General features: G+C 38.1%; 2 protein-coding genes and 1 pseudogene across 3 annotated transcripts; all 3 read left to right on the top strand.

Annotated features, from left to right (window-relative positions):
* Positions 1-396: 396 nt before the first annotated feature.
* Positions 397-3,854, top strand: LOC103966349 (pentatricopeptide repeat-containing protein At3g54980, mitochondrial). Its single transcript, XM_048574587.1, is given in 2 exon segments — positions 397-1,975; positions 1,978-3,854. Coding segments are annotated over 2 exon segments (2,580 nt in total). The 5' UTR covers positions 397-567; the 3' UTR covers positions 3,150-3,854.
* A 3,960-nt stretch (positions 3,855-7,814) lies between these two features.
* LOC103966350 lies at positions 7,815-11,105 on the top strand (annotated as a pseudogene).
* A 3,154-nt stretch (positions 11,106-14,259) lies between these two features.
* Positions 14,260-18,175, top strand: LOC103966351 (putative serine/threonine-protein kinase). Of its 2 annotated transcripts, none has more exons than XM_018652165.2 (8): positions 14,260-14,657; positions 14,786-14,961; positions 15,800-15,912; positions 16,081-16,291; positions 16,486-16,723; positions 17,040-17,190; positions 17,392-17,580; positions 17,667-18,175. In XM_018652165.2, exons 2-8 carry the CDS (start codon positions 14,886-14,888, stop codon positions 17,847-17,849), a joined length of 1,161 nt encoding a protein of 386 aa, XP_018507681.1. In that variant the 5' UTR covers positions 14,260-14,657; positions 14,786-14,885; the 3' UTR covers positions 17,850-18,175. The 2 variants fall into 2 exon arrangements, with proteins under 2 accessions (XP_018507681.1, XP_009377791.1); XM_009379516.3 differs by lacking the exon at positions 14,260-14,657 and adding an exon at positions 15,096-15,456 and having other exon boundaries at positions 14,665-14,961.
* The last annotated feature ends 4,735 nt before the right edge of the window (positions 18,176-22,910 follow it).

Genomic DNA, 22,910 nt, shown 5'->3' with positions numbered 1-22,910 from the left:
AAAACAAACGAGTTTTAAATTAAATACTCTTAACCACTTGAGCTACAAGTCCCTTACAAAATGAACTTAAAGGCGCTGGATAAGAAGAAACACTCAAATTATTTGGTAAACAAAATAGATGATTCAAGAAGCAATGCAAATGTGAAGTAAATAAGTTCGTCTAGTCAATATTTCCGTCCATTAGCACTAAGTTTTAATCATTTTCCATGGAATATAGTAGTATTTTTATGTCACATAATTTGCCCACCATATGCATGTGGTATTCAACTCCCAATCCGAAAATCCAACCTAACACATCCACATATATACAAATAATCATGTGGTAATTTTTTTTTAAAGCAAGCACCATTTTTCTGATTTGCCCATAAAAAAAAAAAAAAATCCTTGATATGTATTTGGCTTTTGAATTTTAACTCAAAGGGGTAAATCGTAAAATGGCCAAAGCTCGCGCCACAGCTTCTGTTGTCGTCCCCTTCCTCACTTCATCACTCTCGCCGCCGAGCCGAAACCTTTAATCTCGATTAGGGTTTCTGCTATTTCTTCTTATGCAGCAAAAACCCTAAAACAATGAAGCCCCTCAATTCCTCACCGCTTCCTCCACTACGTCGCCTTCCTTCCTTAAACCCTAAATTCCTATCCTCCAAACCCCATTCAGAATCGCCACCATTTTCCGAGAATCCCAATCCGAGCTCAGGTTTTCCAGAGAAAATCGCTCCAAAATCTGATTTTCCCGGGAAACCCACTTTAGAAATCGAATTTCACGAAAACCCAGTTGCATCAGACCCCAATCAGGGCGAGTTCGCCGCCCCAACTTCACAAGACTCCGAATTAACACAAACCAGTGTGATTAGCACTCTTCTTAGCCACAAAAGCAAGCCATATTCGGCAGTTAAATACTTCAAATGGGCTGAGAGGGAGCGAGGCTTTGTCAGAGGTGTCGATGCCGTCTGTGTGTTGCTTCATATTTTGATGGGCTCTCCGAATACTCAGGAGCGTGCCAAGATGTTGCTTAACCAGTACGTTTCAGGTGATTCGGGCCCCGTTCCAGGAGTCTTTGTCGATCACTTGGTGGACTGCGCCAAAAGGTTTGATTTTGAACTAGAATCTCAGGTTTTTGGCTATTTATTGAACAGTTATGTTAGAGCCAATCGAATCGAATGTGCGATTGATTGCTTTAATAGAATGCTAGAGCTTGAGATGTATCCTTGTGTTACGTATGTGAATATTCTTTTAACAGAATTGGTTAGGAGAAATATGATTGGGGAAGCACGAGAGGTGTATGATAAAATGGCTTTGAGAGGAATTGGAGGTGATCGTGTCACTCTACACGTTATGATGCGTGGTTGTTTGAAGCAGGGGAAGCCGGATGAGGCAGAGGAGTACTTTAGAGAGGCGAGGGCAAGAGGGGTAGAACTTGATGCAGCATCATATAGTGTTGCTATTGAGGCTTTTTGTAAGAAACCCAATTCATGTTTGGCTCTGGAGTTGTTGAATGAAATGAGAGAAATGGGGTGGGTTCCTTCCATGGTCACGTTTAGTAGTGTCATCGCGGCTTGTGTGAAGCAGAGGAATATGGTTGAAGCCACAAGGATTAAGGATGGAATGGTAAGTTGTGGGAACCCAATTAATTTGGTTGTTGCTACAAGCTTGATGAAGGGTTATTGTGTGCAAGGGAATTTGGAGAGTGCTTTGGCTTTGTTCAATACGATTATAGAGGATGGACTTACTCCAAACAGGGTTACATATGCAATTCTTATAGAATACTGCTGTAAGAATGGGAACATGGAAAAGGCGTATGAGCTTTACAAGCAAATGAAACACATGGATATTTTGCCTGATGTCTTCATTGTAAATTATTTGATACGAGGATTTTTGAAATATCGGTCATTTGAAGATGCTTCTAAGTTTTTTGATGAGGCCGTTGAGTGTGGTGTTGCTAATGTTTTCTCGTATAATAATATCTTATCATGGCTATGTGGGAAGGTAAAGTAAGTGAAGCTTGTAGTTTATGGGATAAAATGATGTCTAAAGGTGTGGTACCTAATGTTGTATCCTACAATAGCAAGATACATGGCTATTGCAGAATAGGGAATATGGAGCATGCACATATTGTATTCGTGGAGATGCTTAAACGGGGTTTGAAACCAAATGATGTGACTTATTCTATCTTGATAAATGGCTACTTCAAGAACAGTGATGTAGGGCGTGCCTTTGATGTCTTTGATGATATGGTGGCTGCCAAGATTTCTCCCACAGGCTTCACAGTTGGCATTGTCATTGATGGCTTGTGCAAAGCTGGTCGTACGTCTGAGGCAAGTGAGATGCTAAAGAAAATTGTTGCAAGGGGTTTTGTTCCTGGATGTATTAGTTACAATACCATTATTGATGGGTATATCAAGGAGGGTGACATTAATTCTGCACTGGCTGTGTACAGCGAAATGTGTGAACGTGAAGTCTCCCCCAATGTTGTCACTTACACCAGCATTATTAATGGGTTTTGCAAAAGCAATCAAATTGATATGGCTTTGAAAATGTGGAATGAGATGAAAAACAAGGGCATTGAAGTGGATGTTACTGCATATTCTGCTCTCATTGATGGGTTTTGCAAAAGACGAGACATGAGAACTGCCCGTGAACTTTTTTCAGAACTCCTGCAAGTTGGTTTATCTCCAAATGTAGTTGTTTACAGTAGCATGATATCTGGCTTCCGGAATTTAAATAACATGGAAGCAGCTATTGACATGCACAACAAGATGATTAGAGACGGTATTCCTTGTGATGTGAAAGCATACACTACATTAATCGATGGATTGCTAAGAGAAGGTGAGTTACAATCTGCTACGGATCTCTACTCAGAGATGCTTCAGAAGGGAATTATACCTGATACAAACACATATACGGTTCTGATAAATGCCCTTCGTAACAAAGGACAGCTAGAGAGTGCACGCAAGAACTTGGAAGACATGGATAGGCGGGGTATGACTCCTAGTGTTCATTTTTATAATACTTTGATTACTGGAAACTTCAAGGAGGGTAATTTGCAAGAGGCTTTTAGGTTGCATGATGAAATGCTTGACAAAGGCCTTGTACCAGATGACAATACATATGATACTCTTGTAAATGGGAAGTTCCAAGGTACAAGGATTTGATTATTTTGTTTAAGACATGCCTTTCTGCATTCCTGCATTCTGTTTCCAAGCACTGGGTTGGGAAACAAAAATGCCTTTCAGCCTCATGCTTCAGATGTGGGGTGAGTTCCGAACCGTTGACATGCAGTATGGTTTGGGCAAGTAGGAGATGACGGCTTTTACTGATGCACTTCCCAAAGGTGTTGAGGTGCTGGTGTGGATTTATTGAAGCAGCTGCGGCATGTCTTGTCAGGGCGGGACCTTTGTTGGTTCCTATTCATCAATTGGTATCTTTGGAGTGAAAGGAATAATGGTCTGCACTTCTTCTCCCCTCTGTGATGGCTATTGTGGTGTGACCGTTTTCATGATCGCCATTCTTCATCTTCCCATATAGCCTCATCCAATTTCCACCGGAGGTTCCTCACGTTCAGTGCTTTAATATGGATGCAGTGCCTCTTCGGGGTTGAGAGGTGTTGGAGCAGTGGTTAGTCCATGGCGAATTGAGTTGCTGGACGCTTTTCCTGAAGAACCAACTGACAGCGTTACGGTTCTTCCGACAAAGAACCTTCGAAAGTCCTAGGATGAAACGGATGATTTTGTTTAGTCCGAGCGAGTCTAATTAAATGGATCATTTTGTTTTTCTGGTTAGAAGAGGTTCACCTTCCTGTAACTGTTGCTTCTAGTTAGTAAAAAGTTGCCCAACAGAAACAAAATATTGTTTATGAGCTCATCATTTATGCATGAAGCTAATTGCCTGCGACAGATTTTGACACAAGCCTACCGCGACAGGAGCGAATAATTGCTCTTAGGCACTTGAGTTTACATTCGCGCTACAGTGATTGAGTTGCCCTATCAGGAACATGGACAGAAATATCAGATATTGCAATTAAAGGACTGGTAGCAACCTTCTCGTTTGAACTTTGTCGTTCTAGATTCTCGGCTTTATTTCTTAATCTGCAATGTTGCATGATGATCACTCTTTAAAGATCAACTCGCCAAAATCAACCAAATCCGAAATTTTTTTAGTCATCTAACATTCATCTAATCATAGACAATTACAATTAAGCACCAAAATCTTGACAATGTTAGCTGTGCATTAAATGATTCATAATTTGGTTGTTAAGGGTGATCTAAAAAGTAAACGATTTTAATCAATGTGAATCACCAAGAATGAAAAAGGTAACCACAAAAGTAAGACAAGGATATTGGATTGAAAAGGTCGCTAACTTCTCCCTTGCAATTATGTGGTGATGCCCACCAGCGTGCAATTATTGTTCTTATTCCCTGCAGCCAGAAATGCATTATATGCGTTGGGGACGATAGGACCTGATCATTGTCTTGTTTATGTCTTTAGCACTGATTGCTCGGATCATCACCAAAAATTCCACACTTAATCTGACAACCACGTGCCCCTACCCACTGCATGGGGCTCAAAACATAGGGGATTAAGCATGCGACATGCCCTACGTCTCACTCGCTTCCGACCCCAAAAATACGGAAAGGGATCCTCTCCGATCCCTTCCATCAAATCCACAAAATCAATCAATTCGGGTCCTTGAAATTTGATCCAACGACTATAAAGATGAGGTTTCTTTAAAAGTTATAATAACTTTAGTCGTTTGATCAAATTTCCAAGGCCCGGATCAGGTAATTTGGTGGAAGGGATCCGGAGATGATCCCTTTTCCAAAAATACCACAAGTGACACAAACGTGTATTCCTATCCATACTCAAAATGTTGCTCTTATCTCATTTTTGTCTCGAAACTTAAAAACACACTATGTTTGGTACGCGGAAATGAAATTTGATAAAAAGCGATTCCTGGGTTTTTTGTTTAAGGATTGAAAATGGAAGGATCATTTTTGTTACTTATATTGTACTTTGTTGACATTTTAAGTGCGTTGATTTCGAAAAACGTGCCCTAAAATCATATTTAATATTTCATCACGAACCTTGGAAATCTAGTTCAAATGCTAAAAATCCTTTCTCGAACTGATTTGGAAAGACTTTGTCTTAAAATTTAACATATGAAACACGTATGTACTGTTATATCATATTTCATCGTCAATTCTAATGAGACTAGCAACTCAAAATTACACTAGTACACAAAATGCATGTTTAAAATTTTCTAAAACTTAAATTACATATTCAAAGTGAAAATTATCTTAAACTAAAAAAGCCTAAAAGTGTAGATTTATTGATAAAGAAAAGAATTAAAGAACTTTTTAGCTGAATAAAAATAAGAGTCATATGAATGATCCTTTTCAGGTTGGGCTTTTTTTGGGCCATAGGTTAGTGACCAATCACGGTAATCTGCAATCTAATCGGGGCCCACGAATTGAGCAAGATACCCAAAATTTAAACCACACGATTCTCGGGGCGGGACCCACGCCATGCGCCCCTTTTAAATTCGCCGACCAACAGCATCCGTCCGATGCTTAGGTCATCTCGAGGAAAGGAATCCAACAGCCCACGTTTAAATCCGAGCATCTTTTGAGCAACGAAGTTTGAATTAAATTCCTCGGCGTTTTAATACGACGTGTCGTGTCAAAGGCTCCTGGCTTCTAGCATGTGCCACTGTTAACGGGAATGTTTCTATCCCGTTTTAAATCTCATAATTAAATGGGTTTGTCGTTGCACTTAATTACAATATTGCCACAGATTTCGTCATTAACATCAAATCTGGGATATTGTTCTCTCAATTATTATTAGAAAATGAAATGTTACCTATTAATTATGAGATTACTTTTATTGCAAGTAATCAAGTATTTTATGCAAGTTTCAATCTTTTATGGAGAGTAGGATTCTCTTCCTTTCAAATTCCTCTTCTTTCTAGTCCTCTCACTGTGGTAGAGTCAGGGTTCTACATGAGGAAGTGCCTTTCATATATGTATGAGAAAATTTTTGAACTCATTGCGTGAGTAATTGAAGTAATTTTTACAAAACTGAAAGACCCATTCAGTTTAATAGAGAGAATAAAAAAAACTTTGCAATACAACTTAGTGGGAGGTAAAGAGTAGGGTAACCGCTAAAAAATTTAAAAATATAGAAAGAACATACACAAATAATTCAAGTTTGCATCTTTTCGAAAGAGGAGGGCAAAAGGGACGTACACAAATAATAGATGAATATGTTGTTTTAGAAATAATATTAAAATCTTAAACCCCCATTTACAAACTCACCAAAAATGTATAACATGATCCGACTCAACTTCTTCACAAGAAACAATCCATCTTATTCCTCATGTCTCATAGTAACTGCAAGCTTGGGACCGCTGAGAAATTTCTCACACCGTAGTCAAGGTGGGCCCGGGACCACTCTAGTCCCTTAGTGACTCAGTCCTTACCATTTTCTATTTGAACGGTTACGATTAAGTCACGTTAACATCTGGTGTTGACATCTTTATAAAAAGGGAAAGAAAAAGAGGAAAGTGAGAGAGGAGGAGACTAAAAGGGAGGGGAGGAGATTTGAAGGAGAGAGAATCATACTGTGATGTATGAAGATATTTTCTAATAAAATTAAACTTGTTTATCATCAAAATTCATAGGGTTATCTATTAATTGATGATTGATTTTATCTTATGCTTAACTGCAAAACCTAGGTATGGTTGAGGTTGCTGTCATAGCATAGTATTTTCTATCACTCAACATATTATGTTGTCAGATTGTCAATCTTAATCACACATTTTACGTGATCACTAGTCATACATAATATTAAAAATCAAGAACATAATATATATACCAAATTAATAGGCTATAGTTACAAACAATGTGAAAATTAACCTCATGTAATCCTCTCCCAATGACTTCTTACAAGCTAAATTGTTAAATTAAAAATTTTGTAACTCAAGTTGTTAATAACGTTAGCCTTGCACACTTAAAATTACGTGTTCAAATCTTGATCATCCTCTTTGCAAATATTATGAGCATCTTATAACAGGAATTCTAAGCTTTTCACTAACCCCAAAATCATTTAGTTTCAGTCATGTTTTTTGTTGAGTTCGTGTGTAGAGTTCCGGTGTTTTATCCTGCTCAGGTGTTTCCTACACCACCACGTTCTTTTTGTTGTCTGCCGTTTTCAGCGGTGTTGCTCGAGAATTTCCCGGCGCTTATTTTTATGGTTGTTTTTTCTCTCATCAACTATCTCTGGTTGATGGCTATGTGCAAGTGGCGTCTATGGAGGTGATGATTGGTGGTGGACATAGAATCGGATGGCTGGCTGATTCTTAGATCGGTGGTGGAGAGCACAGTGGATGGTTCTCGGACATTCTGTTGTGTTTGAGCTTCACTGTTGTTGGGCTCATTTTCTGTGATTTCTTTGTTTTTAGACCAATTCTTTGTTTGTTTATAGGAATAAATTGGGCCTTTGTTTGTTTTGTAAATGTGTGTTTGTTTTAATAAAAGTTCCTCGGTAACGATCCTGTTGGATCCCAAAGACTAAAACAATAACAAAATAAAAATGCTTTCAATAAAATTCACATGCATCACGAATCTTGTATCTTCACGTGTCTACCGTTTATGAGGAAAATGATCAAGAGAAGGCCACGTCTCGCAAGAGCAAATCCAATGGCACAGTCGTAATTATCCCCATATCTCAGCCCATATTCAGCACTAATCTTCATAAATTACCCACATTAAATAAAATATTAATTTCCCAATGCCTTGTTTTTTTGTTCAAATTTCTAAATGCTTCCAAAACGAGAGAGAGAGAGAGAGAGAGAGAGAGCGACTGACTGAGAAATTCTATTTCTTGTCAAAGCAATCAGAAAAATACTACAAAAAAAACTCAGCACCCGAAATTTCAGCTGAAATTCTCCGCTCCTCTCTCTCTCTTTTCGAAGCCTCTGTGTTTGCTGAGCTGCAGAGTCGACCATGGAAGTTACTGTGGAGTCGAGGGCGCGAGAACGGAGCTTCGGGAAGGTGGTGAACGTCAACGACAGAGACGAAGAGCTCGCTCTGTTTCTTGAGATGCGGAGGCGCGAGAAGGACAAGGAGAAAAATGGCGGCTTTCTCCTCCTTCCTCCGAACAAGAACGTCGACGAGCTCGACCCTATTGGCGCTGCTGCTGCTCCTCCGGGTACGACGGCATTTGGGTTTCTTGTTTTTGGTTTCAAGTTTCGGTCTTCGTTGTTTTTTTGGGTTTTGAGGTTGGTTTTGATGGTGGGCTGTGTTTGGTTTCTGCAGAATCTGACAACCGCGGAGGCGCAGCGGTTTCCAGGACTGTTGGGACGGTGGCGCCGCCCCAGCCGAAGATCCGGGTGGATGAGTTTTTAAATTCGGAGAATGAGAAATCTGATTACGATTGGTGAGTAAATTATTGTCAAAGCTTAAGTCTTTGATTTTATGCTTATTTTTTGGTGGGATTAAATTTCCGTAGGACTAATCAAAGTTTAAGTCTCTGGTTATGGTAGCTTGTTGAATTGATGAAGAAAACTGTTGGGTTTCTAAATTGGGTGGGATTAAATTATCCTAGGACTAATGAACTGGGATCTGATTTCTGAAACATTTTGCTGAGGTGTTTGAAAAATCAGGGGCGGTTCTGCTTCTAAGGACTGTTTTCAAGAAAAACTGGTTGAGCCTTCATATGACAGAAATCCTTGTTCAATTTTGTAGACTTCTAGTTCTCACTCTAATCTCTATGCTTTGGTCTGGACTCCGGCGTCGTAGTAATGTTGAGTCATTTGTTGTGGTATCGGATTTATCGGTGATCTTTTCTGTGTCCAGGCTTCTTACTCCACCTGCTACTCCACTTTTCTCATCCTTGGATATGGAAGTGCAGAAAACTACAACGAATCAGAGTGAGATTACCAATGACCGTGCATCCGCCCCAAAATCTCGGGTAAGGATTTTAGCTAACACGTTCTAAATACATATAAGCGTTAAATTCTATGAGATGTATGTGTAGCATTCGGACATTTGACTCATTTGTTGTTAATTTTATGAAGTGTATGCGCAGCATCTGTACTCATTGATGTTAATTCTAAGAAATGTATGTGCAGCAATTGTACATTTGACTCATTGATAGTAGATTCTATGAGATGTATGTGTGTCATAGTAAGGTTGGACTTGAATCTTCCCATAGTTTTTAGTCTTCCTTACTTACAAGTTACAAACTTACGACTGCAAATGGTGTTCTATTGATTGTTTTAGGAGACATTTTGTTTTACTTATGAAGTTGTCATTTGCAAATTTATTTTGTCATGTTTCGCATAACTTGGGACTTTCAGCTATCAAACAACCAGCTAGAATCTGCTTCAAGGAACAATATAACATCTAAGCAGCCAACATTGCCGTCTGGACTGAACTCTTCCAGTTCCTGGTAACAGAAGGCCCTCATCACCTGCTACTCGTAGATCTGCAACACCAACTGGACGGTCCACATTACCTTCAACAACCAAGCCCTCAAGATCCTCCACCCCAAATTCTCGAGCCACCTTATCATCCGCAAAGCCTGTGGCTCCTCCCGTAAGGTGTTCAACTCCTTCTCGGTCCACAGCTCGTTCTTCTACACCAACTGGCAGACCTTCTGCACCAACTACCAGACCCTCTGCACCAGCTTCCAGGTCAACATCAAGATCAGCAACACCAACCCATCGACCAAGTTCATCAGGTGCATCTGCTGTATCTGCCCCTCCTGGTCGATCTTCTTCAGCATCAAAGTTACGTCCCACAAGTTCAAAAAATCCTGTTTCATCACGTGGAAGTTCTCCAACAGTAAAACCAAGGCCCTTGAAATCCTCTGAGATTCCTGGTTTCTTACATGATGCGCCCCCAACTTTAAGAACATCAGTGCCACAAAGGCCGGCTTCAGCCTCTAGGGATAGGCCTGGAGCGCCAAGTGTTAAATCATCTTCTGTTATGGCTGGTTCTAATGGAAAACCAAGACAGCAATCATGTTCACCTTCTAGAGCACGGGCTTCAAATGTTAGTACCACTACCAATGGGAACTCTCATCGAGTCATAAGCAGAGCATCTTCTCATGACAATGATGATGTGAACCCTGTACTTATTGGAACACAAATGGTTGAGAGAGTAGTAAACTCGCGGAAATTGGCACCACCTAAGCATTATGACCATCATAATACTGATAACGGTTCCGGTGGGAAGTCTTCATCCTCTGAAAGCTCAGGCTTTGGAAGAAATCTTTCAAAGAAGTCCATTGATATGGCTATGAGGCACATGGTATGCATCACTTTCCTTGTTCAAGTGCACGTTGTTTCCCTTCATTTGGATCTTGCATTCCACTTTGTACTATCCAATTCCAAATTATGCTTGGTGTGATACATAAATTATCCACATGACTAGCAAAACCCGTTTTTAGAAATAGCATTTAACTTAAATTTTGGAATTTTCTTTATACAGGATATAAGGCGAAGCATGCCAGGCAATCTACGGCCAGTTCTGACAAATGTTCCAGCTTCCTCTGGGTATAGTGTCAGAATTAAACCAACAAAAAGCAATACAACTGGTGCGATGGACTCTCCTCTTGCCACATGCAGCAATGCTAGCTCCGAACCAAGTGTCAACAACATTCCTCTTAGTTTAGAGGGGTGTGCAATTGAAGATATTGATCTTGGAAGTGAGAGAGGAAACTCCTCCTGCAAGACACCAAGGTAGGTGACCGCCCCATGGGACCATCGACCCCGAATTATTTGCAGCCAACCTCATCATTCTCCCAGCAGTATTATTTTACACGGGGGATTGGCATACTCAGCGCGATGTTTAAGCTACAGCGCATACCTGAACGAAGCTGATCTGTAAATGTTAGAGAAAGTTTGTGAGTCATGTCGATTCTGAGTATCAGTCCTCGCTATGCCAGAACAAGTATCAAGTGCTTTTGATGAACCATATTATCCGTAGCCATGATTGTTTGTACTAGATTTCGATGATTTGGAAGTTGAAGACCTCCTTCAGCATTTACAATTTACTGTTCATACTATGAAACTTGAAAATTGAAATTTATTAAGGTTTCATTCTTCATATTGCTATCATATTAGACATGACATTCCATGGGAGTTGCTTACACGCTCCCGTTTACTTTTGCACTTATCCCCTTTTCTTTGCCCGTTCATTATCTTTTGATTTATTCAATCCAAACACAACGAAAAAGGGTGGAGTGCAAAAGAGAAAATGGGAGTGTGGAAATCAGTTCTTGCGTAATCGTGCATCTTGACAATAGACAACCAAATGAAAGAAACGGGTGTTTAAAGTAATTTGAAAAATGAAAACTAATGAAAAGGGTTTGAAAACTTTGAGTTTTAATGATAAGGACAAAATAAAGGGTAAAGTGAATAGTACCAAGATTAACTTTTTAGTGTAAAAATATGGTTTTTCGTTAAAATAAACAGTACGTGAGCTTTTCGTTAAAACTTCTATTTGAAAAAGGCCAAGCAATTGAAAACTAGAGACAACAAGTCAATTCGGATTGCGAAGAGAGTCAAAATTACAAACGTTTGACAATCGAACAATTGTTCAAGTATGCTCCACATGAATGAATATGTCCCTGTCAATTGTCAACATATATATTGCGGAGGGAGACAAAATTACAAACGTTTGACAATCGAACAAGTGTTCATATGCTCTGCGTGAATGAATACATGTCCCTGTCAATTGTCAACACATATGTATAGAGGGAATCGGACCACATGATATATGATGAACGGTCATGATCATAGGATTTTCAGAAAAAAAATCCGGCAAGAATCCTTTTCTTATATAGGAACCTTTAAGGGAATGGATTCCATTTTTTATTTTATTTTATAAAATGGGATTAGTTGTAGGGTCTATACCACATTGAACTTTAACGATCCGAACCATCTATTTTTTAAGTTGCACTTCATAGATCATCCTTGCAAGATATTAGCTAAATCGGAAATGTTTAAGATATTTAATTGAGTTCAAAGAAATTACCGAATACTTTGTTATATAAGAAATAATGAAATTTTATCTTGATAATTAAATAGACAAATGGTTTCGGATTGAATTGAACTTTTGCAAGCATGATCGATCAATCGAGACTTATAAAATAGACAGTTCGGATCGTTAAAGTTCGACGTGAAGTGAGCTCCACACCTAATCCGGATCCCTTTGCATATATATGATATTCAACATTTTCCCGTGTTCTTCCCCTACTGCTTCCGCATCGAACCCACTCAGTAATAAACTAAAAATTAGCAAAAAGGAAGAAAACGTTCAAACTTCAATCTTTTCTTTTTGCTTCAGAAGTGCAGACTCCACTAGTCCTGGCAAGAATACCCAACCTATTTACAGATATTTTGAAAATGAGAAATGCTAAGAAGACTTTTTCAGACGTGAGATTTTCTGCACGTTTTATGTCACTTATTTTTTAGCATAATTTTTTATAATATTGGTATAGAAATTGACGTTAAACTGTTAATAATTTATTGAGAGTCTTACTTTGAAAAAATCTCCTTAAAAAAATGCTTGAATTAATAAAAAAGAATTGCTCACACGTGCATAAAAGATTTTACTATGTAATCAGTTGTTTATTCTCTTGTGTTTATCTCTCTCTGTGCATCATGTATCTAGAACAGTAATGTGGGGACTCAAAAACATTATTATTTTCATAGGATTACACATTAAAAAGCTATGGTTTTTAAGCAGTTAATCTCCATCGTTAAAGACTTTGAGATGTGGGCCTTCTTATATAACAGATGCGGGAAAGGTGTTAGTTCAACTAATCCATTTCCAAGGACTGGTTAGGTAATTAATCTTTAAATTAAAGATGTATACATTGTGTTATTTATTAATCATAACCGACTTAAAGTTGGTGTACATTGAAAAGAAAAGAAGCAAAATCCTGATCGTAGTAACCAGCTCTACAGCTTGTGCAATGGTTAAATCGAATTTTGATGGTTGTTATTATAGCACTTTATGTTGTTAACCGAGTTAAAAATCTATCGTCTAACAAAAAGAAAGAAAGAAAGAAGAAGAAAAAAAAAAAAAAAACATTTGGGTTTTGTCAAAGTATGATGCATAGGGGAAATGAAAGGTGTGGACTGTGGTTGGTTCGTCTAATTCAACTCTAACAAGGAAACCTTTGAAAGAAAGATTGACGTGTTGCCAACAAGGGTTGGCTCAATGGTCTCATCGGTGTAAGAATTGGGAATTCCTCTTCCAACTTGTCCCGAATGGGCGTTAAGGCAAAGAATAAGAAGAAAACTAAAGGAGAAATTTGTTCAATAGTAACAAATGATTGGTAAGGTTCTTGTTTTGTGTGTCATTCCGTCAAAGTTCGAGTTCCACTGTCAGCAGTCCTTGTTGGTTTGCTATTTGTAAATTCCTATACAAATCCTTACAGGTGACAACCGGTAGTTAGATGCCAAACGTAAATTATTCCTGCTCGAGATTGTGGGTATGTCCTGACATTAGCAGTGAGAGAAACCAATCTCCTCCTAAACTTTTACAAATCAAAGAAAGATGGATGTGTTGTGTGTTCAATCATAGTCCAGCAAAGAAAAGAAAACTCATAATACGAGATCTTATTTATATTAGAGAATGTCAATTTTGCATGTCTACCTTTAATATAAATTAAAGAATGTTAATTTTGTGTGTATCCTTTTAACATAAACAGATTAAGAATAACTAGGTGGGTTGATAACGTCCACATGTTAACTTAAGTTCGATTCTCAATCAACTCCAAAATGACCCTCTTTATTTTTATTTTTATATTTTTTTTAACTTCAGTTTTGCCAACTTTCCTATCTGGTCTATACTAATTTTAGGTGGCTTATTGATGTGGGATATGAGAAATTATGTGTACTCGAAACATTTGTCATGCGTTGAAAATTAATATTACGTGATGGTCTTTGGGTACACTAAAAAAACTAGGAGATTTTAACGAAAAACTTCCGGTATTGTTTATTTTACTTTTTATTTTGTATTTATCGTTAAAACTCAAAGTTTTTAAACCACTTTCATTAATTTTCTCAAAAAACTATTGTCGGGGTCAAGGGAAGAAAATGGTTGCCGCGTATAAAAAAAAAGAATCAAAAACTTGGTGGGTGAGTTTGAAACTACAGCAATTCGTGTGTGACCGATTACCTACCAGCACCAGAAAAGGCCTAAAGAATTACGGAGGATAAACGCCCAAATCTTCAACTTTGACTTACCAATGTGATCACTCCCACTATGTCCCTCTCCGCCAAAACCCCAACTTTAATTTTGATTAATCTTTCCCTTCTCTTGCAACTCGGGTAAGAAATTAAACCAAAGAAAAACAATGTCACCATCAGAAGCGGTTCACTCGTTTCTGTAAATAGCAGACTTTTGACCCCTTCATATTTATCAGGTTTCCCACTTCTTGTTATTTCTTATACCCTTGTTCATAGGTAACATGGGTTTTCAATTTAATCCTCCACTATTAATTTCCCACCTTTCATCTGCCTTCCCTGTTTCTATGCCATTTGGGTTGTCGTTTTTGCTTAAAAACCCAACAGGCCCAGAAAGGCAAAAGCACTTTTCTGGCTTTTTCCTGTTACAGAAGAAGAATTCCATAGGTTCCCAACTCAGGTTAGGGTTCCAGATTCCGCAGTGATCTGCTTTATTTCAAAGTTCCCAGCTTTTGCTTTTTCAATTTTCATTTTGTAGAACAAAAAGTTCTCGACTTTAATTTTGGTTCTTTGTGCTTTTGCTTTTAGTGGGTTGTGCTGGATTTTGGAGCTTGATTCTGTGATTTTCAGATGAGGGTTTAAGGAGATATGGTGTTAGGGTTTTAGGGCAACTAAATTGTGTGCTGCAATGGTTTGTGGTTGCTTCTCTGTGCTGAAATGGCGTAAAGAAGAGAGAGCTTCCTCGTCTTCCTTCCAGGAGCAAGGTAAGGATTTGTTAGTAATTAATTAGCAAATGAACTCTTTATATGGTAAAAGCAGTAAAATAGTAAATACTTTCCATTTTTGTGTGTTTCCCTTCTGTAAGTTGCTTGTAGCATAATTATCGTTTTGATTGCAGATTTTTGGGTCTCTATTGAATTTCAGAACCAAAGTCTAGGTTTTTTTCAAGTGGATGCAAAAGGGTTCTGTTAGAGCTTTAGTTTGCACCTTTGTACCTTTTCAGTGGATGTACAAGGGTAAAATTTTTGTGGGCAACGGCCGCAATGTAGCTCAAGTTCTGAGCTTGTGAAACATCTATTGTGTTGCACGTAAGAAATGAGAGTACTCAAATCTAGCAGAACACAAGCTCCCCGAATACAATGATTCCTATTGTTGCTGTAGCGTAAATTAATTGGTCGTGTTGTGTCTGTATTTCATCACCATGACGAATGGTAGTGTCGTGTTTGTATATCACCACCATGGTGAATGGTTGTGTCCAGGTTCTATTTTCTTTCCCTGATAAATTGAATTTTCATAGCAAGCTAGAAGAGTAAAATTATGCAGATTCGTATGTCTTATGTCTTTAATTTCTCCAAGACCCTGTTAATTATTTATTTATTTATTTCTACTTCCACCTCTTTGACCATCGGTTCAACTAATGAATTTAGAAATCTCATATATGAAGCAGAAAAGAAAGACCGAAAAATGTGTATGCAGATTACTGTGTTAGGCTTAGATTATGCTGTCGGATACATACATGCTATTAGAAGTTTTCTTATATTATTTCTGAACTGGATAAATTGATCTCACAAGGGTTTTTATGTCTGTATGTATGGAAATTAGGGATTATCAACAACAACGTAAGGCTTTTCTCGTATAATTCTCTGAGATCAGCTACTAGGAACTTTCATCCATCGAGCAGGATAGGTGGAGGAGGTTATGGAGTTGTCTATAGGGTGAGGTCAATGAAGCTTTTATTTGTGTAGTAGGTCTAAATTTCTTCATGATGGCCAGCATTGAAGCACTTAAAAATGAAAGATTTTTAATCCTAGGTCTAAAGGTTCAAGATTGACTACTGTACGGTTTCTTTATTTCTGATACTTTAATATCATTTATCACATCAGGGAGTTCTAAGAGACGATGCCCAAGTTGCGATCAAATGTCTTTCTGCAGAATCTAGACAAGGAGCAAATGAATTTTTGACAGAGATTAATGTGATATCGCGTATACGACATCCAAACCTTGTTGAGCTCCTTGGTTGCTGTGTGGAGGACAATCATCGGATATTGGTATATGAATATCTGGAGAACAACAGTCTTTCTAAATCTTTGCTTGGTAATTATTGGAATATTTAAGTACTATGTTTTATCTCAGATTTCATTTTCTAAAGTTAATTTTTCACCCACCTGCGGGGGGATTGACATGATTTTTAACCCGCTTGGTTGAGCTGTTTATCTCATCGTTTTTCCCTTTTATTCTAATCTGTCAAACATTCTGTATATGCTAATATGCAACAACTATCTTTCCAGGTTCGAGAAGTAAATATGTTTTTCTAGATTGGCCAACGAGAGTTTCGATTTGCCTTGGTACAGCTACCGGTCTTGCATTCCTTCACGAGGAAGCTGAACAGCAAATTGTCCACAGAGATATCAAGGCTAGCAATATACTTCTTGATGCAAATTTTCGTCCTAAAATTGGAGATTTTGGGCTGGCAAAACTTTTTCCTGATAATGTCACTCATCTTAGTACTAGAGTAGCTGGAACGGAGTAAGAATTTCTTATAACATTTAATTCAACTGCAACCCAGCTATGTAGTTCAGAATTTAGTTTTTGAATGTGGTGTGTTGGAGGTTTCCACTTTAAAATGAATGACCAATATGATCGAGTAGTAACTTCAAGTTCAATTCAGTATCAGAGTTTACGAAGTACATAGTTGCTCTTAATCTGCCAGAAATTTAGTCAATAATCTTGTAGTGTGTACTGCGTAGGAGAGTAGGAACCAATAGCCATTAGCAACTGATATAATATAAATGTTCCTACTAATGTTTTGTGCACTAACAACAATAATGTTCTGCTTCTGCAGGGGATATCTCGCCCCAGAATATGCGCTTTTGGGACAACTTACGAAGAAAGCAGATGTGTACAGCTTTGGGGTGCTCTTGCTTGAGATAATTAGTGGCAGAAGTAGTAGTAAGGTAGCCTTCGGGGAGCAACTGCTGGTTCTCGTCGAATGGGTATGCTTCTGTTATGTATAAATTTTTACATTGTGCTCAGCCAAAGTACAAAATTCTTAGGCAATGAATCATAGAAACCCTTTTCATGTTTTGATGCAATGGTCGTTAACAGGATGTTTTGCGTGCATTCATCTTAACTTAAAACATACTTACAAGAGGTATATTCCGAGTCCCTTGACAATCGTATAAATGCTTTTACAGGTATGGAAACTAAGAGAAGAAGAAAGGCTCCTGGAACTTGTTGATCCAGAATTGACTGCATATCCAGAGGCCGAGGTTATGCGCTTTATCAAGGTTGCACTGTTTTGTACTCAAGCCACTGCACAACAGAGACCAACAATGAAGCAAGTTGTGGAAATGCTTTCCAAAGAGGTCCACCTAAACGAGAAGGTACTTCTGATTTCCCAGGTGCTGAATGATGATGTTACGCATTTTAATCGTTAATAAACGTCCTCTTCCGATTGAAACATGAGAAGGCACTAACAAAACCAAGGCCGAGGATGCATGCAACTGGAAAATTTGGCGGTACCAGTTCGTTGGAGGAGACATCGTCATCATCTCATTCAGAGAAACGCAAGAAATCAACAGCAAACCCGGATATAACTTCCACCAGCTCGTTGATCTTTGATGATTCTGAAACACAAATACTTCCCAGATGATCGTTCACACGGTGTCGTATAACTGTTTTGCGGGAACGTTGCAAAAGTTCCTGGCTGCTTCACATTTTTCCTTTTATTTGTTAGTATAAAATGAGTAACAAAGCTTATAGTATGCAAGCGGTTGCTGATTTTTAATCTTGTTAGGTGACGCGTGATTTCTTGAAAACTTGTAACGTCCGTAGTGCGACATTACGTATCTTGTTGTATGGTTTAGGCTTCTTTGAGCGACAACCATGAAGTCCTATTTGTACTTGGTTCCATGAGAAAGAACCCCCATCAAAGTATCATTTCTAGGTTTTCTTAATACAACAATATATTTATAGTAAGCGGGTGGAATAAATTAGTTGCTAACTCATCATTATATAAATTTGAACCTAAGATTTCTCACTTCAAGTGAAGAGGAATACCACTAGACCGTAGCTAGACTGTAATATTAAATGGATATTCTTTGTTTTGTTAATTGAGTTAGTTAGACTTGGGACTCAAGATGCGTACTTCTCAATAGTTGTCGAGCCTGAATGACCAAGCCGAGCTCAAGCTTACCTTGACCTGTCTCATGAAAAATTTTGAGTTGTTCACAAGTTTTACAAGGCAAACATACTAATGCTCAAACTTGGCTTATTTTTTAATCAAGCTGAACTAGGCTTGGCTTGGTTCTTTCATGAACCGAACTTCGACGAGCCAAACACCAGTAGAAACCGGTACAAGTTCGATCTGTTTCGAGCCAATTTACAGCTCTAAAACTCAGACTATTAAGACTTACCCGAGTAGCTTAAGACAAAGTACATTATTTTTGGCTTATGTGGCAATAGTTCTCAGAACATTGTTTCTTTGTTCAACATTTCTCTAGACTGATTAGTGTTCGGGCGACATCCGCATGAATGATTTAACCCTCACATCCTTCGTTCGAGATTTTATGCTAAACCATGTTTGTCTTATCAGTGTGGTTCGTGCGTTGCCTAATTTATACATTTTTTTATTTAAATATTTTTATTTCACATGGTAATATTTAATTAGACTTATGGAACATGATTATGTGCCACATCAGCACATAATAGAATCTTTGATAGAATTGTGAAGGAAGGACCACGTTAATTGACAATCCTAAACCCTTAATTTCAGACATCCATTTCAAAGACTACATTGAACGATTTTCAATTGCAGGAACTAGCTTGAAGAGGTGGAACTATTTTTTTTTATAAAAACTCAAAAAAATTTAATACAAATAATAGCAAGGAGGAGGAATCGAATTTAGAACCTCTAATATAAGAGGTGTTTTTAGTTAAGGGTGGTGCTTCTAAAAAAAGAAGCTTATTAACAAATTTGGAACATAAAATGTGTTTGGTAAAATAAAAAAAATGGTTAACTCAATTTACTACCCTGAAGTTTTGTAGTTTTCAACATTTAGTACATCAAGTTTTTTTCGTTTTAGAGTCATACCTAAAGTGTAAATTTTGAGACAATCTCATACATCCGTTAGTCAAACTGTTAAGTCTCCCATTAACTGTGATGTGGCGCCCATGTGGACAATGATTAGGCGCCACGTGGGTCGATGTGGATTTTTTTTTTAGGGGTTCAAAAAAAAATTTTCCCGCCCAAATTTTTTTTCCCACAACCATGTACCTTACATTTTTTTTCCCGCCAAAACGTTTTGAAAAAAAAAAAAATTAAATAGGAAAAAAAGCCAGAACTTTCTATTCCAAATCTGCAAATTCAGTTCTAAACAAACTTTGAATTCTAAATATGCAAATTCATCATTTAAACTACCAACAAATTTGAATTGTCAACAACTTTCAATTCACAACAAAGTTCAATATACACCCTTCAATTCACACAAAAGTATCAAAAGACCACAACTTTTACAACTAATGGGTCAAGGTGTTCTTCCAAAAACACTCAAGATCTGTCCAAATCACTGTCCAAAATACTAATGGGTCAACTTAAACAACTAATTGAGCTCTGTCCAAAACACTAAAGATCTATCGAAAAGTTGTTTCCAAAAAAACTAAGGGCATATTCAACTATAACAAAATGAACCTTTAAACAACCTAAAGCATTAAAGCAGCATCATGGAACGTTCCTCCTCCTTTTCTGACCTCTTGCAATAGACTTTGAAATGATTTGAGAGGCTTGAGTTGGCTGAGATGAAGGTTGTGGAGCTTTATGAGCGCATGGCTGCGATGACTGAGAGGGTTATGATGCCTTAGATGTTGAGGCCTAAGTAATGAACCCATATAGCTTTAGCACTGACAGATACTACACTTCACAAATAACAAATTCAAATGAAAAATCAACAAAAAATATCAAAATTATACCTCATTTTTCTTGCTTTTTCTTCCTTTTCTAGCAATTGGATGAGGATGAGTGGTAAGGCATCTGGCCTTTTTGTGTCCCGAGGCCTTGCAAACACTACACTTCACACTTTTTTGCCCTCTCTTGCTTAACTTGAATTCATTTTCATCACCCTCCCTATGTCTCCTCTTTTTTGGTCTCCCCAGCTACCTTTTAAAAGTTGGAGGAAGAATGCATTTGTTTTCAGATGGCTCCCAAAATTTCATGCCTTGGACGGGTTGAATCAAGTTTTCGTAAGCTTCAAAGTACTTCTCATTCTTATACCAAGAGGAAACAAATTCCTCAGGCTGTCTCCTTGCATAATAGATGGCTGAGCAACCATGTATGCAAGGAAAGCCTGTCAAATCCCATCTTCTGCATAAGCAAGTGCACCCATTCAAATCCACCACAAATACATTGCCTCTGCCTTCATCCACTTCAAAATTTTCTCCTCCAGACCATGTAGCTATAGTGTGTGAGCTTTTCAGTTTATACTCCTCCAACGTTTTCTAGATTTTTGGGTAGATATCTCCTTTATCCTTCCTCATTGCATCTCTTCTCAACCATATCCTCTTCATCAATAAAACTCATATAGTTTCCAACATGGTAATAATAGGCTTGTCCCTAGACCTGAGGCTAAAAAAATTGAAGCTCTCACAGAGGTTGTTTAAAAGAATGTCACAATGAGTGTGTCTCTCAAAGTGTGACCTACTCCAATGCAAGGCTGGTCTATTCTCCAACCATTTATAAGCTTCTTCATTCATCCTATTCACCTCAGCAATACTCTCCCTAAAATTAGCGATGGTTGTTGCCTTGGCAGCATTCCACAAGGCATCCTTTAATTCTTTCCCTTTAAACCCATCTACCTTGTAGTTGGTGTATAAGTGCCTAACACAGAATCGATGATTACAATTATGCACCACCTTCTCAAAAACTGATAATAAACCCTTTTGTTTGTTAGAAATAAAAGTCCATGCATGCTGGTTCACAATTCCCAAGTCAGTAGCTAGCAATTCCAGAAACCAAACCTAATTGTCCTTGTTCTCGAGCTCTACTATAGCATATGCAATACCTAAGTTTGGTTATTTGCATCCATTCCTACTGCAAATAGTAAGTGACCCTTCAACACTCCCTTCAAGTGACAACCATCCAACCCTACAAGCTGCCTATATCCATTCTTAAATCCATTTTTACAAGCCCCCAAACAAATATAAATCCTCTGAAATATCACATGAGCATCATCATAGAGTAGCACCTTCATCTGAACTGTACTACCCAGGTTTGTTCTCATAAGCTCATCACAATACTTCCACAACTTTGTGTACTGATCCATGTTACTCCCCTTAAGGATTTTCAAACACTGTGCTCTCACTCTATAGGCTGTCTTGATGTGGATCTCAACCATTCTTTCCTCTTTCACTGTCTCCATAAATGTAGTGATGGGCATGCTTGGGTTGAGTCTGAATTTGTCCACATACCTCTTCACAAGCCATGCCACTTTGCAGTGAGGATTTTCCTTCCAAATCCTCGGACGTTCATGTTTCCTAACATAGGTTTTCACTTGCATTAAATCTTCATTGTACATCCTGGAAGCATACAATCTCCATGGAAAGTTTTTCTCAGACCTTGCACTAATCTTCCATTTCTCATTCCTTTTTAGCTTAATAGAAGGTGCACCATTCTTAATGGAGTGAGACCACATTGCCTCTCTCAACTGTGCAGCATCTCTGAACTTCAATCCCTTTTCAAACTTTGGATCATCCATGTCGGCTTCTTCATTAAACTCAGGATAAATGACCTTCTCGTCACATTCTGAACTTGAATCGTCAACATTGTGCAGGCCATATGAGTCTTGTCTCTCATCATCAAGGGGAACGTCTTCTACATCCCTTTCATCAATAACGTCTTCTGGATGTTGGATCCCAACCCCTTTCACCCCTTTCAGCATCTCCAACGACACTTTCTACAGCCGTATCATCTACTTCATGATGATCATCATCTTCCAAACTGTAGTCATTATCCACAAACTCACTATCTGTCGTGTCATCCTCTGCATTTACTGCCACAAAAAATGCATATTTGTTAAATACCTAAACTTTGCAAAAATAAGTGAATACTGAAATTAAAATTGTAAAAATAAATGTTTCAAAAATTTTACCTTCATTAGCATTAGCTTCTACTTTGGTCCCTTCATTAACTTTTTCAGCTTCGTGACCTTCTTCAGTTTCTTCACCTTCATCATTAGCATTGAGAGGACCATCTTCAGCCTTATCTCCACTTCCTTATGCTTCCTCAGTTGCTTCAGCCTCATGTTCATCATCACCATTGTAGGCTATGTCAATTAAAAGACATAGCCATTTTTCTAAGTCATCTGCACCCCTTTTTGCTCTACCCTTCTTCAGTTTTGATCCACTTCCCTTTGTAATCGAAATCGCCACCCTCGATTCCTCAATATCTTCTATAATGACACCTTTTTTTTAATATGGCACTCTCATCTAGATTCATCAAAAGCTTATGTTTCAAGGCAGCTTACTTCAGACTTAGATGTTCTAGATACATTTCTATTTCCCTAACCCCTGGAACATATTTGCACATTTCACCCACATCTTGGTTCCGTTCAATAAGCCTTAATCCGTCCCAATAAGACATCATAGGAATCCTATAGTGATACAACATAAACCCATCATATCCTAACTCCTTAACCATTTCATCAATCTCGAAAAATGACAT

This window comes from the organism of the source record quoted next, unplaced genomic scaffold, assembly GCF_019419815.1.
Source record: "Pyrus x bretschneideri cultivar Hongxiangsu unplaced genomic scaffold, Pyrus_bretschneideri_v1 Contig11, whole genome shotgun sequence".
Classification (NCBI taxonomy): Eukaryota; Viridiplantae; Streptophyta; class Magnoliopsida; order Rosales; family Rosaceae; genus Pyrus; species Pyrus x bretschneideri.
This window is presented reverse-complemented; position numbering and strand designations above follow the sequence as displayed.

Coding starts and splice junctions, on each gene's coding strand:
- LOC103966351 (XM_018652165.2), top strand. CDS start 14,886: ATGGTTTGTGGTTGCTTCTCTGTGCTGAAATGGCGTAAAGAAGAGAGA. Junction 14,962..15,799: donor GTCTTCCTTCCAGGAGCAAG/GTAAGGATTTGT, acceptor TATGGAAATTAG/GGATTATCAACAACAACGTA. Junction 17,191..17,391: donor TGCTGGTTCTCGTCGAATGG/GTATGCTTCTGT, acceptor ATGCTTTTACAG/GTATGGAAACTAAGAGAAGA.